Source organism: Euwallacea similis, chromosome 8 (genome assembly GCF_039881205.1).
Source record: "Euwallacea similis isolate ESF13 chromosome 8, ESF131.1, whole genome shotgun sequence".
Taxonomy (NCBI): Eukaryota; Metazoa; Arthropoda; class Insecta; order Coleoptera; family Curculionidae; genus Euwallacea; species Euwallacea similis.
In genome coordinates this window covers 3,678,282-3,694,098 of record NC_089616.1, presented here as the reverse complement: position 1 = coordinate 3,694,098, position 15,817 = coordinate 3,678,282, and the positions used below count along the sequence as shown (strand labels likewise).

Here is a 15,817-nt window from a genome sequence, read left to right as displayed (position 1 = left end):
ATCGCAGTTCTTTTTGGTACCCAGTTAGGTGAAAACTTGCGTATTTAGCTCGCATTTTTTGGAGCTGAGAACTGCATATAGAGACCTGTATAACTACCAAAAAGGCACAGTTTTCACTTTTCACTATTTCAAAAATTAGTTTCTCAAAATTGATTAATAAAAATGAAGTTCTGGTTCCAGGGGAATCGCAAGGAAAAATCTAAAAATTCAACTAGAAAGCGAAGATTAGCTCTCCTGGCTGTGAGAAAAGTTCTTTCCCCAGGCACAGCTACTCGCGGTAGGTGAGACCTATGATGAAACCCACTTACAGTTAAATATTCATTGTCCCATTTTAAATAATAAACCACGAAAATCCTCCTGCATAATCTTTTCTGTGATGAATCTAAATTCAAGGATAAAGCTTTTGTATCAGTATCTTCCTTCTCAAAGGTTTTCTATATATCTACAATGGGAATTTTCTGGTATAATTTACGAGCGTCAACAAGAGACAATATGGATTCACGTATCGCAAAGACGTAAAAAAGCCATAAAGTCCCTGTAATATATGAAAGTGATCCTTTCAAATTATCCGAAATGGTTTATGGACAATGTGGATGTTGTGTGTGCGTGAATACGAAGGTTGCGTCTTTGTATTCAATAGGTAATTGTTTTGAAATTCAACTGAAACTATAACAATAGAATCAGATAATCATTATAAGTCTAAACAAGAAGGTTTAAACTTGTGAAAGAATCTAGAAAATTTTAAGAATTAGAGCCCAAACAGCGCAGAGTAGCTACATGGGAAAAATGCTCAAAGTACGAGTACGGGCCTGACTAAGAAGGAAGGCATTAAGCCCCAACTAAAGAGACGGTCGAAGGGCGCCTCCCTTTTCATAATGTCCTTCCTGGGGTTTAACCAATAAACGTTTCCTTCGACCTTAGAGTCAGCCTTTAGAGGGACCAGGGCTGTACTAAGTAAATTTTTGAAGTAGAATTTTTAAGGCAGGTTTTAGGGTAGATTCCGTTAATAGTTCTTAACTTGATAATAATACATTATTTTATTTAATAATCATAAAATGATCTGACGCCAACGAGAAAACCATCAGAACTCTTTAACGAGTGATCCGAACCAGCACGCAGGATTGTTTTTCATGGTCATCTATATCTCAAAAACTGGTTTTGCATATAGAAGCAGCTTTTGTTTAAACGAATATAGAGTAAATCAGATCGTGTTAGCTTTGACATTCTGATCCAGATGACCTTTGACTTTACTGGATTTTTCCAGCACGCACCATCTTTGATCATATTAGTGACTTTAATATGGTACCTGCAATATGTGTGATATTTGTAATTCCAATTTTAACTATCTACCTAATCACTAAAAACTCTTCAATCAAATGCTTGCTGTATATTTATTTTTGATCAACTTGCGCCTTACGTAAAAAACGCAGAATGATACTTCCGAAAACTTATTAAAAGTCGATCTATCTTACAGAGATCATCAAAATATCCCTTGTGAAACCAACCAAATGACCGAGAAAATTTTTAAAAATTCCAAATACCCCTCAAAAGAATGAATTTTTCTGGATATTACGAAAATCTTGCCCCTATCATTAGTACGCCACTGATAAACAGATAATGGTAAAAATTTTCATTTTTGTACTATATTGTTCAAGTAACAAAATGTGGAAAATTTATTACTGTGTAATGCTTGAAATAACGAGAAAAATTTCGGAAATCCTTATACATTTTTACTTTAGTTGAAGGTGAGCTTGAGAGCTTTCGTCCTCTCAGGACATCTGTGATATTAAGGAGGGAAGGTTGGAAATTCAAACTTTAGTTCTGTAACGTTCAAAGAACAAAATATATGAAATTCATGGGAGTACGTCATTTCAAATGGCCGGAAAGAACATTTAAAAAGCCTGAGTACACCTCCGTATAGTGAATAGTTGCTCGATATTGGCACGCCCCTGATATATAGCAGAAAAGATTGAAATTTTTTATTTTTGTTCTGTACAGTTATAAGAACAAAATATGCAAAATTCATTGAAGCACGTAGTCTGAAATAACCAGGAAGAATTTTTTTAAACTCCCAACACCTCTCAAAATAGCGGATTTTTCCTTTATTGTACGAGTGTCGACTCTTCCAGCACGCCACTGATATTGTGCAGAGGAAGTTGAAAATTTTCATTTTTATTCTGAAATATTCGGGCAAGAAAATATGCAAAATTAATTGGTGTACAATATTTCATATACTGAGGATTTTTTTTCATTCTCATATACTTTTATTTTATTTTAAAATGGCTTGGCGGTCTTCACTTTTTCAGGACGCCTCTAATATTAAGTAGAAATGGTTGGAAGTTGTGACATTAATTCTGCAACGTTTAGAAAATAAAATGTGCTAAATTCATTAGCGAACGTTAGCTCAAACGTCCGGGAAGAATTTTTAAAATATCCGTAAACCCCTCAAGACAATGAGGCCTCATTTGATATCGCCACGTCACGGACATTTAGCAGAGAAGGGGGAAAGTTTTTGTTGTGCAAATTTTAAAGGAAAAGTGTGCGAAACTCACTGACGTACGTAGCCTCAAAGGGCTAGGTAGAATTCTTAAAAACTCCAAATAACTCTTAAAATAACGTATTTTTCACTGATTATATAACAGTATGGCCCCTTCCAGTACGCCACTGATATTATACATGGGAAGTTGAACGTTTTAATTTTTATTCTAAAACGTTCAGGTAGGAAAATGTGCAAAATTCATTGGCGAGCAATGTCTTATATAAGGGGAGTGGATTTTTCCAAATTCTGTTAAAAAAAAGAGGGTATTGACGGTCTTTATCGCTTCAGGACGCCTCTGGTAAAATCGAGAAAAGGCTGAAAATTTAAATTTTAATTCTGCAACTTTTAAAGGGCAGAACGTGCCAAATCCATTGGCGCACATTGCCTCAAATGACCGGGAAGGATTTTTAAAAGGTCCGAGAACGTTTTTACTTCGTTTTAATACGGTTTTAACAAGTTAGTTTAGGTTAGTTCAGGTTTAACCCGGACTAACTTGAACTGAAAAGAATCAACGTACCTGATTACATATCCAAAATCTCAGAGATCCACAATTCAACCTGCGTTGTCCCAGAATTTTAGCACATTCTTGGATAATAATAAACACCGAATTACTGCTAAACACAGTTTTTGGCACACAACAACCGATTTATCGCGCAATTGTTTATTATTTAATTTAAATTTGTTTTATTTTAATTGTTAATTAATTTTTATAATTATTTAACGCTTCTCCTCTAGACATGTTTCGCCAAAGTCCGGAAAACTGGTACTGAAACAACAATTTCTACGCCCAAAACATCCGAAAAAGTTCGATGTTTTGTAACTTCCCCGATGGGCACACACGCAACCCTTTTTTACAGCCCTTCTATTAGGGTAAAATCTCAAATAAAAATATACATAAAAGATGCAGTAAAAACATGAAGGTCCTTGGAAATGTAGTGATAAAGGACAATGAATGAAGGAGCGTGATGTCGGAATGATGAGCTAAAAAGGCTTGTTTGGCCTTAGTGGATAGGTGCGAAATGTAGGGTGATAATGTTAGTTAAACGAGATTTTTCTGGGTCAGATTCAGCTGAATGAGACGAAACAGAACCTCAGACTTCTGTCTCTGATTTTTTAAGGAAATTTAATTACAAAATTGTTCCAGGCGGACTCCGAATTCCACCGCGTCCAGAAAATTTACGACCCTCTCCGCCCCATCTCATAAGCAAAAGTCCGTTAATATCCAAAAAGTAATTTGCCATAAAGACTCGTCTTTGCGTAATATCTCCGGAGAATGTCTCCTTAAAAATTTAATATCGCACCATGTGTACTCTCGCAATAAACCACAAATGGCAAAGGCGAGGAGTCCATTGGGCCTTGGGGGATAAAGGGCAATAAAAGCCAAGATAGGGAGGAAAGATGGCCGCTTTATTGAAGTGCACATTTCACCCCACGGTCTGGGGTGGATTAGACGAGGGTATGTACGATCGCATGTGCGAGGAAATGGCGGAAAGGTCAGATGGTTGATACTGAGATGGGTAGGGGCCCAACAGATGCACGGATCATGGGAAAGTTCGAAGAATGGGACAAAAGAACTGTTAGTTTTAAGTTTTGCGTTAAATTCTTATGATTTGGTATTTTTGGACATTTAAAAAGGAGTTGGAGGTAGCCGGAAAAGGGTAAATAAATGAAGAATTTTCCTGTTTCATGGTAGTGGAAAAGTTAAAGGAGAATCTTTCACGTCGGCAACTTCTGGCTTGTGCGGGACTAATCTTTTCTTGAAGTTGGTGCTGGTAAGCATCGAGTCAAGGGATAAGTCGCTATGGTTTAGGTAGGAAATTTTCCAACTTGCTTACCGCTTTTCCAGCATATTTAACGCTAGTTTGCTTCCTTCAGCAGATCTACAGCTGGTTTTTAACATATTAAATTATTATACTTATTGATAGTCAGTACCGGTCTTATGGGGAGGTCAAGTTGAGCAACGGCCTAGGGCGCCAGCTTGCTAAGGCCGACCCTGAGGATGGTATACTGATTTCTGCACAAAATCTTTACTTAAGTTCAATTTTTATGCATTTTTTGGACCTACTAAGTGCTTTAGAAGAGGATTCTTCACTTAAAGGGTAGCTGCTCTCGATTTCTCAGATTTGCTTCATTCTGCTCAACAATCAAAACATGATGTTTTTCCAGCTGGAAGGGTAAAAAAATAATCGGTTTCGGATTCGAGGTGACTAAAAAATGATGCGTGTCTTGTTCAAAGTGATCAAAAAAGCGATACGACATAAACCATAACGAAATTCGAAAAACGCTTTACGATGTATGGCGATGTGGTCATCTCGATGAACATAAGTCCCACCATATTTTGCAACACCCTATACACGTTTTTATCCAATAATGCACGTTTTATGAACGTACATGGAATGTGTCATGCGAAATACAAATATCCTTTTTAAGGGAACTATAAATATGAAGAAGGTTGTGCAAATTATTGCAAAAATATACGGAAAAATTCTTAAGTATATCAACTACATAATCTTAGGGAAAATGTTCTCTTTTTTCATGTGATATAACCTTTTTATGATTTATCCAAAAATCGCCTTTTTCCAATTTTTTACCAAGTGAAGGTCTGTTTAAGGGAAAAATGCATTCTTTCCGAATGATGCGTATAGAAATGCATTCCTTTATACGAAAAAATCGTCATTTCACCTCCCTGTAATAGGCACATTTCAACTCTCTAAAAAGAGCCTTTTTTATACTAAAACCCAGTTTTTCTAACTCCTGATAGCTTTGTCGGCAAGATAATTTCTATGGAAATAGCGAAGACAGAGCAGAATGTTCACCCAAAGAAAATGTCATTCAAAGAGCCCCATAGATTTTTAGGCTCAGTTATATGCCTTAATGTTAAACTTCATCTGTAATTAAATTTGAAATTTTGACATATATGACATGACAAATGTCAAAGAACTCTAAGTCGAGTATAAAGCTCGGGCACACAATTGGGTTTCATTACAACTTCTAATAACGTAGATTTAGAGAGTGGTGCCAGTAGATCCATGCTGAATGAATGGAGAGCTGATCATGTTGAACCAGGAAAGTAGAGTCTCTATTCACAAAACATCAAATTAAATTTGATTAAAATTATACGGCTAATTCGGGTAATCGGGAAAATTCTTCGAACTAGAAAAATAAAATAGGAAAGGTGCGAGAAAAAAATTAATACACAAAATAAATCTCTTTATCAATCAAAAATGGTTCAGAGTTTTGAGAAAATGGCACGTTTTGAGTGATATAGATGACGTTAACAGTATTTACTATTACTAATTGTTCAATTTGATGCACACTTAGACCTAATCTTCAGTTAAGTACAGTTTCCAAAAAAACCCACGAATAATCATATGCTTAGCGCGTATAATTCCCACATAAATGCTTCTGCGGCCTCATCAATCTCCTCTATATTTCAGACAGTAAATCAAAGTTCACATTTAGACTCAATAACTTCGGAAATCGGGAACTTAATAGTCATCATAAATAGGTAACGCTCCACGTACAAAACGGTGAATAAGCAGTGGCATAAATAACGTTGGTGTTGCCAAAATGCTCTCTGAGAAATGAAGATTGATAAGACCTGCGTCTTATCAGGTCAACGTGGCAACTGCGCCGTTGTAGACTGTTTATTGTTATGTTTGTTGATAAGGGAACAGACGCCCCCTCTAGGGAATTTAAGTAGTACCACTTATAAAATGGCGAGTCGTATGCTTCGCGTCATTATTGCGCGTTTTGTCGATATCAATTAGCACATAAATTATAAGTTTTTTTTTCAGAAAACCTTAACAAAAGCTAGGAAGGTTATTTGCAGGAAACAATGCCTCTAGGACTGCGAATTCGGAGTGGTCCGAACGTGATTATCCAGTCATAATTGTCTTGGCTGCCATCTTGCGGGTCCACCTCATTTTGCCCCCACGAGACAAGCTTGTGGGCATATCAACCCGTTGCTACTTCGTCCCCATTTACCAACAAACTTAAAGCTATTTATGTAAGTTGGGAAGCAAACTCTGGAGTGAAGATGAAAAGTTCCATTTCGCGAGTCAAAATCGGTTCCTCGCAGAGGTTGCCTTGCGGTACTTGGCGGTTAAAGTATCAAAGGTTGAAAACACTATGCTAGTTCTGCAGAACAATGCGTTGTCTGAGTGGTCATGTGTTGGTTCTAGGAAATTGGCTACTACCCAGGTTTGGTGCTCTAATATCGCATCTGAAAGGCTTAGTAATGGAGGCAGAAGGAACCTTAGTGTTCAGTATTGAAGAATGAATTAATTGAAACCGAATGAAAAACTTACACTGGAACCGTCAGTTTCACCCCTGAAGGGTCTAACTTCTTGAATGGTGCTAACGCAACTTTCTAGGTCATCTACTGCACTGCTTAAGCCATATTCAGGAAAACCCGTTATTTGAACTTCAAAATTCTAAAAATAATTATTTTTCTGTAATACTCAGGCATTACTTGATGTCCAACTGGGCAGCCTCAATTAGGCCTGCTTCTCAAAATGGCGAAATATTTCAGAAACTGAGGAAGCTATGAAAGAGAATTGTTTTTAGTAAGAAATCTAAAAGTAAAAAGTTAGTAAGACATCTAAAGGCACACCTAAATATAGCTTTAATAAGGGAATATCTATGGAAGCGGAAAATAAAGACGCAGTATTCGTGAGTTTCGTGATTTCCATGGAAGTTACCTTAGCTCTTAGTTTGGTTGTTAAGCGATGCACAAATTACATTTTCCAACTTCTTGGTAAATCAAATTCCAGGCAAAGTTGTCGCAATACAAGTTGTCCGGAAGTAACGTTAAAATACATATTTTAGGAAGTGATTCTAGAGATTGAAATAATAAAAAAAGTTCTTATAAACATACTCCAAAAATTGTTTTTTAAAAGGGCTAGAACCCTTTAAAGGGGTAACGCTGGAGATGTTTTTTCGTAATATTTTTGAAAGAGTTTACTCTAAAATTATAAAATTCGGAATAATGTAATAAGTTGAAATGGAGAAATTTTTTTATGTTAATAATTGTAGATTTTAGTCAGGAGAGACACATACAGTGAATCCCTTGTGTAAATGTTGTCCTAACTTTTTTGTTTGTCGTATTTCTTTATTTTTGAATGAAATTACTGAATCGCAAATAGTTTTAAGTAAAAAAGGTCCTGTTATTTCATCTCGTTAGGATATACCACTTCCCAGAAAATGGGTTTTTATGAACCGATGCACGATTACATGGATATCGAAATGCATAAACATAGTAGTCATCCTTGTAATAGAAATATTTGTTTATTAGCCAGTAATAACAAGACTAATATTATTAAGGATTTATCACTTATTCATAACAAATTTTGAAAATAGCCTTCGTTCATCTTAATGCATCCTCCTATTCTTTTCTTCACAGATTTCAATGTCCATGTAATGTAGCATCGGTTTATAAAAACTCATTTTTCTGGAAAATAGTCTATCCTAACGAAATGAAGTAAGAGGACCTTTTTACTTAAAAATATTTGCTATTAATTAATTTGACTTAAAAAATTAATTCATTGTATTGAGTGTTGAAGTTTGAAGGTGATTAATTTCCCTCAAATATACTGATTAAATCTGAATCACACACACAGAAAATTCAATTTACTATTTTTCTCGTAACTCCTAAATCCACCGTATCTCACCCCTTAATGGCTTTCCTCACCACTATGCCCCACCGTACTTCGTCCCTTCACCCTCTCCCTAACTCCCTGTTTCCCCGATTCGGCAAAATTTCGAACTCCTCTCGATAAGGGCCGATCGAACGCATCCCGTCGTAAAAAGGGCTCATTGGGGTAAATCGTCCGATATCGAAAACTCTCTGTTCGTTCTGTTTGCCTGATATTACCGATCGCGTCTCTATAGAGGCGCAATATACCGTGATCAATCGATAGCCGATAAATAGGAAAAGGCAGGTATTGAGGTGGAGGGCGGTGCAATGTAAGTGGTGCTACCTTAAGTGGGTAGGTACATCACGGGTGGTATGTACAACATCAAGTAAAAGCTTTTGCTACTGGATTAGGGTTTTGGTAACTTAATGGTCCGGAAAACTTGGTCCTCGATAAAAATCTTAGCGTGAAAGTTAGGGGGAAAATTGAACTCAAATCTTCCCGTATGCGGAAATAAGGAAATACCTAGGTTTTATATAATTAAAGGAGGTACCAAATGTCTTTTGGGAAAAGTATTGTTCTCGGGTTTCTCAAGATTTGGTTAAGACAATTTCGTTAAACTAAAGAGATCATAGTCAATATCCCAATTGACAAATCGGTAGTTTCATTAAACCAATCGATACCACTGAAATCAAAAATAGGCGGAAACTCCTAGGAATTACTTAACTCTCACATCATTAAACACTGTCACATGGGCTGCAGAATTACATCAAGCTCAAGAGTGTAGAAGTACTCAAGAGAGAAAAATAAGGTACTTCATTGGTGATTACATCAGATCGAATTCGTTGATGGGGGCACAGAAATTCTTTGAAACGTTCCCTGTCCTTTTTTAACGGGATTTTTAAGCTTATAAGTTTCACAATTATGGGATTGTCGGATTTTCGATTTCGGGTCAGTAAAGGATTCCCAGTAACATTACAAAGTTTAAATAAAACGACGATTTATAGGACAAAAATAACAATTTATTCCTAAATTAATACAGTTTATACAAAAACACGTTCAAAATGTTTTTTTTTGCCTCCAATCTAAAAACTCATCAATATCCTCATCCAATTCTTCATCATCCTCTTTTAGCTCACTCTTCTTCTGATTTAATGCCTCGATAGCAACATCCTTTTTTTTCTCCAAATCCAGTACCCTGCACAAAATTGTTTAAATATTTTCCCTTACAACCAAAAACCAGTGAAATTCCTCACTTATTAAACAATATCATCTGTTCCTCAATTTCCTCAATATGCCTCTCATTGGTGGCTTCATCCTGATCTTCAGCTATTATCGCTTCACTCTCATTCTCAATCACTTTCATCTCTTTCAAGAACTTGTCCCATTCCACCTCCAATGGGTCTTTGTATTCTTGATTCCTAGCCTAGAAATGATTGACAATTGAGGCATAAAAGTTAACTTATTTTAAGGTTTACTTTGGCATCCATGATTGGGTCATCGAAAAATCCCTCAGGGAGAGAGCTGGAAGAACCTGGTTCTTCTGGATTTTCACTTGGCTGAGTATTTTTTGAATTTTCTCTTGTTGCTCGCAAAGGAATATTAAGTTTGTTGGTACTTAATGATGGAATGGCACTTTCCTCATCGAGTTTACTGTTTTGTGAGTTAATTACTGTGGGTTTTGTAGGGGCGTTTTTTAAAATTCCTGAAACCAAGATTATTACAAAAAGGAATTGCTTCTGAGAGGTTATCAATATTGAGATTCTATGCAAAATAAGGAGTTCCTCATAAACTAAACAAGAACACGGGATTTATCATATTCACACCTTACAAATACTTAGGTGAAATATTTTTTCTGTTCTTTTCTTACCCTTTATTTTCTTCTCTGGAATATCTGGCAAAGGAGGTGTTAAAGGCCTCTTTAAAGGAGTTGTAAAATTATTAGTTTTCTCTTTAAGCTTCTTAGCTAATTCGATATTTTCTTTATGCTGTTTTGCATTAATGTGCACAACCCAAACTGCCTCTGACTTCACTATAGTTTTGCACAGGATACACGTAAGTTGTCCTAATTCGTTATATGTATGAAATTGTTAAGGAAAATGATTATGTTGAACTTATTAGTAAAAAAACGGACAGTATAGGAGTTATGTTCAACCAAATGTTAATGGAAATATGATAACAGTTTAAAGGGTGAAAAAGGATATTTTGCCAAAGGTGACTCAATCTTCTTCACTTCTTTTAGGCCCTTCTTGTAGTCTTTCATGATTTTTCGAAGCTGCTCTTGCTTCACCATTTTTTTGGCATTTTTAAAGGTAGCCGACATGATTGCGCAAAGACAAACGCGTAAATGGTGAATAATGCTTGGAATTTAAGAAAGAGTTTTTAAAAGATTCAAAATTTTAACTGGTTAAACTAAATTTAAAAAATGTAGTAAACAATTTATAAAAACAAAACATTTAACATTGAAATAGAGGACAGAACTCTACCAGCTGCCGACGACACTGACATTGACATTTCTTTTTTCAATTGACTCAGTGAATTGGCACATAGGTGACGCTCACAACGACCGATTACCATTAGTATTAATTCTACACGTTAGTCTCCCTCTATTCCAAACAGTGTGATGCTTTTAATACTTAATTTTGGTAAATTTTTAAATTAAAAGAGAAAATCAATTATTACTTTAGATGTATCAAAAATAAAGTAATATACACTATATAGTATGCATAAAAATGCTTGATTTTTTTTTACTTGTGGCTCCATCTGTATACAAACTAACAACTGGCTTTGAAACATAGATAGATTTCTTTAATCACTCAATACCTAATTTGACTACTCGTCCCTAGATAGCGCTATACAAAATCATCTGAATAGGAATACTTGTATTAGCGGTGTATATATGGCTAATGTATTATCTGCTGCACACATAAATTTTTAGTTTTTGTCTCTTTTGCGTCCATACTTTTTGTTACGTGCGAACGAGACACCCGTTGTTTCAAATTTACAATAGTCTTGAAGTATAATGTAGGGGATGTGTGAATTGACAGTCTCGCTCACAGATGGGGCTCGTAGTTCTAGAGGTTCTTAAAAGTAATAAATCCTTTTAAATCAAAAGTAAACACACTTGTTATTTGTCATTTAATGATGTTGATACATTATTCATTATCACTGCTGTATTTCATAATACGATAAACAAGTACTTATTATATGGAGTAGTGATTATTCAAATTTCACCTTTATGGCCTCAACAGTGTCGAATCCGGAATTGAACACAATGAGTTTCTTGGGGAAAGTCGTCATTATAACTGGGGCTAGTTCGGGTATTGGGGCAGCCACTGCCCAGCACTTTGCTAAGTTGGGAGCAAGTCTAACTTTAACAGGTAGCTATAAACTCCATTTTCAATGTTTTGAATTCAATCTGATAACCTAACATTATCTTTTCAAAGGACGAAATAAGGAAAATCTCCAAAAAGTAGCTTCAGAATGCACCACCATTGCAGGAAGCAAAACTCCTCTTTTAATAACTGCAGAGTTAACTAACGAAACTGACACAAAAAACATCTTAGATAGCACTATTAAGCACTTTGGAAAGTTGGATGTTTTAATTAACAATGCTGGTAACACCAAGTTTTAAAGTGAAAATTTGTTATCATTTGATATACAAAATTTTAGGAATTCTCGAAACAGGATCAGTGGAAACAACTGATTTGGCTCAGTATGACAGAGTTATGAACACTAATGTTAGGGCAATTTACCATTTAACTACTTTAGCAGTGCCCCACTTAATTACCAGCAAAGGAAATATTGTAAATGTTAGTAGTGTTAACGGAATTAGGGCCTTCCCTGGGGTTTTTGCCTATTGCATTTCTAAAGCTGCAGTTGATCATCTTACCAGGTATGAAGCAAATTACTGATTAATCAATAAAAACAGAGAATTTTTTAGATGTGCAGCCTTAGATTTGGCCCCTAAACAAGTCAGAGTAAATTGCGTCAACCCTGGGGTAACTGTAACAAATCTGCATAAAAGAGGTGGGATGAACGAGGAGCAATATAAGGCTTTTTTGGAGAAGTCTCAGCAGACACATGCATTGGGTATGATATAATATATTGAGATCTAATAGAAGTGTGATTGGGAAACTTGGGTATTTTGCACTTCAGGGCGGCCTGGAACACCTGAAGAAGTAGCAAGAACAATAGCATTTCTTGCTAGTGATCATGCCAGTTTCATTACTGGGGCTACTGTGCCTGTGGACGGTGGCCGACATGCCATGTGTCCTCGATAGAGTGGGTTTTGGCAATTTGGGAGGGAAATTTTATTTGTTTAGTAATTTTTTTATTAAGAAGCAAAGTATTTGTATACAACAGAATAAATATATTTTTAAGGGTTTTTTGTATATTTATCTACGAAAACTACAATCAAATGTTTTAAATACAGCTCAATCTAATGGTAATTCATCAGGAATGCCCAACTCCTCATTAGTCCATTTCTGTGGGTCAACCCACTCAAACTCTCCCTGTGGTTCAAACAGTTCCAATTTATGTTTTAACTATGTTATCATCAACTTACTGTAATATGCTCAGGTTCAGTCCAAATGTGCCACAACATCCACCACCAAGCAAAGGCCCCAACAAATTCAGCTAAAAATTCTTGGTATTTGTACGCTGGTGGCGGGGGCTTTCTGTACACCCAACTAAAATATTAATATTTTAAATTAGTGTTAATTAAATTATATAGTAAATTTTGGTTTAAATAGTATAATTACATAACACAACGTACGTATGATCTCCATGATTTCTAACGAGTTGTTTAAATTGTGCCTTATTCTTGGTCAGGCCGGCAATAGCCCTTAAGGCAGGGGCAGTCCGGGAAAAGAGCATTTTTCACGTATATTTCTAATTTTATTAATTTCTTTTAATAAATATTTATTGATATCCTTTCCAAAATTAGGTTATGTATCTAAAAATGGCTTTAAAGCATTCACTTTAATAAGACATGAAACTAGACTTGGCATAGCTGTAATATTGTTAATAAGTGTAACTGGAAAATAATTAAACTTATTATTGGCATTTACAACAGTAAATCTTACCTTCATACTCAATTTTTTTCTTGATCAAATTGATCATGTAATTTTTAACAATAAACCTTAATTAAAAGAAAACTCAATCCGGGCGTCTTGATGTAACCCTGCAAGAATTCCTAAGTGACCTTCACACTGTTACTATTATCGTATCATCAAATGATGGATGAATAAACGTTAAAGTTTAGTTCCAAATGAAAGTTTTGCCTAAAAATCTTATACTTGATTTTAATTAAATCAAAATTAATGAAAACTGCAGCATTGCCACAATTCTATTTCCATGTCTATATTACACATTGAACATATATTGTCAATGATGTTGACATATTACAGTGTCACTTGGAAGTAAAAGACAAGCATCTGGTACTATATTTTCAAATTTTATTAAACATTTCCACTTTAAAAATACATAAAATGGCTCAAATATCCTCTACAGAACAGCCCCACATGAAACAAATTGATCTCACTACTCTAAATATCCAACAATTAAGCACCTTGAAACAGCAACTAGATCAGGTAAAGAAATCCACATTATGGGACCATTGAGGTATGCCCTTATTTGGCCAAAAGTAACCTAAAACTAGGTTCTCAAACACTATCAAAAATCTTATTTACTGAGACTTTAATTGATATACAGGAATTAGACTTTTTCCAAGACTCCTTAACGTCCCTAAAAGTGGCCCAACAGAAATTCCAGACCTCCAATGAAACACTGCAGAGCATTGATAGTAGTTCGGAGGGCAAGGAAATTTTAGTCCCATTAACTGGCTCTGTATCCTTTTTATGTTGTGTGAAGACACTATAATCCCCATCAGTACTGGATTTTTCTTAATATTTCTTTAGATGTATGTACCAGGAACACTTGTAGACACAAATAATGTAATCATAGACATAGGAACGCGGTATTATGTGGAGAAGGTAAAAAGACTACTCATTTTTGTGAAATTAAAATATCAATGTTTCTCTTTGGAACTGTTAGGACATTCCTGCGGCTAAGAACTACTTTGAAAGAAAGACAAAATTTGTTGCTGAACAAATGGAGAAAATTCAATTTGTTGGACTGGAAAAAAGCAAGATCAGAGATGCTATCATTGAAATTATACAAATGAAATTAAATCAACAGCAACAAGCCCAAAATAGCATGTAGAACTTAGTTTTTCTTCAGGATGGTGAAAATTTCTATGAGAAGGTGGCAATCTAATACCTTTTTTGGTTAGCTGAAATTTGCACCACCCTGTGTAATTAATGTTAAAATAATTTTTTTATATTGCTATGTGTTATAGTTTTAACTCAAGAAAATTGAACTTAAGTAATTTTGGTTGCATTTCTGTTCTGAATTAGAATTTGTAAATATCTCACTGTTCTCTCGCAAATAATTTTAATTAATTCAGCATATTTCTTGTTACTTTAAGCTTTTCCACTTCAATAAAACTCATTTTTGAACTAGCTACAAAACTTTATTATACTCTCCTTAATATTTAAAATTAATACAATAATTTTAGTTATTGGTTCACAGCCCTTTGCAAACGTTGATACTTCCCAATGGCATCCTGAACTAGAGCGGCAGCTGTTGCGATTTTCTCTGGAGTCATCAGCGATCTCATCGTGTCCTTGCTTAAAGCCTAAAAGCCTTTTATAATATCTTGCATTTTCTGAAATTACAGTTTATTACCTGATGGAAGTCAAATCCGTTGAATGTAATAGTACAAATGGGTGTAAAATAGCAAAGCAGGGTTGTAAATATTCCTCCTAAAACAAGAAGGCCAGCTCCACTCACTAAATACAATCCCAGTTTCGTGAATAGCTGTAATGCAGCGTGCAGTGCAGCCTAAAAGAAATATTTCTCTAATTCGGTCCTGTGTATAAATCCTTTTGAGGGACATGCAATCTTTTTTTATACGTGTAGCCGTTACCTTGGTCAAAAATTTCGAAATTTCATCAGGAATAAGAACGTCTCTTATGTTCAAAATCAACTCGAATGTTCTAATTAGTTTAAAAGCCAAATGTCTTACGAGAAAATAGAGAAAATATTGCCGCAATACTTCAAACCCCATCTAAAAATAAGAACCATTCAAGGAAACTAATGGGGTTTGATGTTTCAAGTTCTTTCAAAATACATTGTACACACTTACCTGCGCTGCGGGTAAAATTGAGGAGAAATAATTAGTGCCTTGCAACTCAGTTCCACTAGTTACAGCTACATCATTTGGATTAACCCCCGGATAGAAATAATTATTTGGAGCAGGATAAACTGGCACCAGCTTCTGAGAAACATAACCCTGAGGCTCCTCGATCTTCCGGAGGTTGGTACTTTCCGGTAGAAAATTCTCTACTAGGTCTGCTAACACGTTTCCTTCCCAATTTTGGGATTTTACACTTCTGGAATTAACAGTCGACACCGTGGAAGGGGCTAAAGTGGAGATTTCAATCGTTTCTGATGATATTTTGGAGATGCAAAGAGCCATACAGGCCGTTATAAAGAAAAGTATGTGACTCATTGTTTTAGAGGAGAGCTGTTCACTTTAAGACGTTACAGGGCTAACTGACCCGAAGATTTTGCAAGG

At 35.4% G+C, this 15,817-nt stretch overlaps 5 protein-coding genes across 6 annotated transcripts; 2 read left to right on the top strand and 3 right to left on the bottom strand.

Moving 5' to 3' along the window:
- Positions 1 to 9,187: 9,187 nt before the first annotated feature.
- On the bottom strand, positions 9,188 to 10,597 carry LOC136410242 (zinc finger protein 830). The gene is made up of 5 exons (XM_066392298.1): positions 10,380 to 10,597; positions 10,046 to 10,254; positions 9,654 to 9,880; positions 9,432 to 9,601; positions 9,188 to 9,373 (listed from the first exon to the last, which is right to left on the bottom strand). Exons 1-5 carry the CDS (start codon positions 10,496 to 10,498, stop codon positions 9,235 to 9,237), a joined length of 864 nt encoding a protein of 287 aa, XP_066248395.1. The 5' UTR covers positions 10,499 to 10,597; the 3' UTR covers positions 9,188 to 9,234.
- A 780-nt stretch (positions 10,598 to 11,377) lies between these two features.
- Positions 11,378 to 12,519, top strand: LOC136410433 (3-oxoacyl-[acyl-carrier-protein] reductase FabG-like). The gene is made up of 5 exons (XM_066392591.1): positions 11,378 to 11,555; positions 11,622 to 11,792; positions 11,848 to 12,070; positions 12,119 to 12,267; positions 12,334 to 12,519. The coding sequence occupies exons 1-5, from the start codon at positions 11,414 to 11,416 to the stop codon at positions 12,456 to 12,458; spliced, it is 810 nt and encodes a 269-aa protein (XP_066248688.1). The 5' UTR covers positions 11,378 to 11,413; the 3' UTR covers positions 12,459 to 12,519.
- Positions 12,520 to 12,550: 31 nt separating this feature from the next.
- On the bottom strand, positions 12,551 to 13,119 carry LOC136410434 (NADH dehydrogenase [ubiquinone] 1 beta subcomplex subunit 2, mitochondrial-like). The gene is made up of 3 exons (XM_066392592.1): positions 12,953 to 13,119; positions 12,743 to 12,866; positions 12,551 to 12,689 (listed from the first exon to the last, which is right to left on the bottom strand). The coding sequence occupies exons 1-3, from the start codon at positions 13,051 to 13,053 to the stop codon at positions 12,612 to 12,614; spliced, it is 303 nt and encodes a 100-aa protein (XP_066248689.1). The 5' UTR covers positions 13,054 to 13,119; the 3' UTR covers positions 12,551 to 12,611.
- A 473-nt stretch (positions 13,120 to 13,592) lies between these two features.
- On the top strand, positions 13,593 to 14,508 carry Pfdn5 (prefoldin 5). Its single transcript, XM_066392617.1, has 4 exons — positions 13,593 to 13,769; positions 13,891 to 14,025; positions 14,097 to 14,171; positions 14,233 to 14,508. The coding sequence occupies exons 1-4, from the start codon at positions 13,668 to 13,670 to the stop codon at positions 14,398 to 14,400; spliced, it is 480 nt and encodes a 159-aa protein (XP_066248714.1). The 5' UTR covers positions 13,593 to 13,667; the 3' UTR covers positions 14,401 to 14,508.
- Positions 14,509 to 14,688: 180 nt separating this feature from the next.
- Positions 14,689 to 15,784, bottom strand: LOC136410452 (uncharacterized). 2 transcript variants are annotated; one of them, XM_066392615.1, is made up of 4 exons: positions 15,386 to 15,784; positions 15,167 to 15,307; positions 14,926 to 15,081; positions 14,689 to 14,875 (listed from the first exon to the last, which is right to left on the bottom strand). In XM_066392615.1, exons 1-4 carry the CDS (start codon positions 15,749 to 15,751, stop codon positions 14,756 to 14,758), a joined length of 783 nt encoding a protein of 260 aa, XP_066248712.1. In that variant the 5' UTR covers positions 15,752 to 15,784; the 3' UTR covers positions 14,689 to 14,755. The 2 variants fall into 2 exon arrangements, with proteins under 2 accessions (XP_066248712.1, XP_066248713.1); XM_066392616.1 differs by lacking the exon at positions 15,167 to 15,307.
- Between the last annotated feature and the right edge of the window lie 33 nt (positions 15,785 to 15,817).

Excerpts from the sequence above, each read along its gene's own strand:
- LOC136410242 (XM_066392298.1), bottom strand. The coding sequence starts at position 10,498 with ATGTCGGCTACCTTTAAAAATGCCAAAAAAATGGTGAAGCAAGAGCAG. Across the intron at positions 10,255-10,379 it reads ATTGAGTCACCTTTGGCAAA|ATATAACGAATTAGGACAAC; the intron begins ATATCCTTTTTC and ends ACAATTTCATAC. Across the intron at positions 9,881-10,045 it reads TCCAGAGAAGAAAATAAAGG|GAATTTTAAAAAACGCCCCT; the intron begins GTAAGAAAAGAA and ends TCTTGGTTTCAG.
- LOC136410433 (XM_066392591.1), top strand. The coding sequence starts at position 11,414 with ATGGCCTCAACAGTGTCGAATCCGGAATTGAACACAATGAGTTTCTTG. Across the intron at positions 11,556-11,621 it reads AGCAAGTCTAACTTTAACAG|GACGAAATAAGGAAAATCTC; the intron begins GTAGCTATAAAC and ends ATCTTTTCAAAG. Across the intron at positions 12,071-12,118 it reads GCAGTTGATCATCTTACCAG|ATGTGCAGCCTTAGATTTGG; the intron begins GTATGAAGCAAA and ends AGAATTTTTTAG.
- LOC136410434 (XM_066392592.1), bottom strand. The coding sequence starts at position 13,053 with ATGCTCTTTTCCCGGACTGCCCCTGCCTTAAGGGCTATTGCCGGCCTG. Across the intron at positions 12,867-12,952 it reads AGAAATCATGGAGATCATAC|TTGGGTGTACAGAAAGCCCC; the intron begins GTACGTTGTGTT and ends TTAATATTTTAG. Across the intron at positions 12,690-12,742 it reads CTGAACCTGAGCATATTACA|GGAGAGTTTGAGTGGGTTGA; the intron begins GTAAGTTGATGA and ends TTTGAACCACAG.
- Pfdn5 (XM_066392617.1), top strand. The coding sequence starts at position 13,668 with ATGGCTCAAATATCCTCTACAGAACAGCCCCACATGAAACAAATTGAT. Across the intron at positions 14,026-14,096 it reads TAGTCCCATTAACTGGCTCT|ATGTATGTACCAGGAACACT; the intron begins GTATCCTTTTTA and ends ATATTTCTTTAG. Across the intron at positions 14,172-14,232 it reads CGCGGTATTATGTGGAGAAG|GACATTCCTGCGGCTAAGAA; the intron begins GTAAAAAGACTA and ends TGGAACTGTTAG.
- LOC136410452 (XM_066392615.1), bottom strand. The coding sequence starts at position 15,751 with ATGAGTCACATACTTTTCTTTATAACGGCCTGTATGGCTCTTTGCATC. Across the intron at positions 15,308-15,385 it reads CAATTTTACCCGCAGCGCAG|ATGGGGTTTGAAGTATTGCG; the intron begins GTAAGTGTGTAC and ends TCTTATTTTTAG. Across the intron at positions 14,876-14,925 it reads ACGGATTTGACTTCCATCAG|GCTTTAAGCAAGGACACGAT; the intron begins GTAATAAACTGT and ends AAAGGCTTTTAG.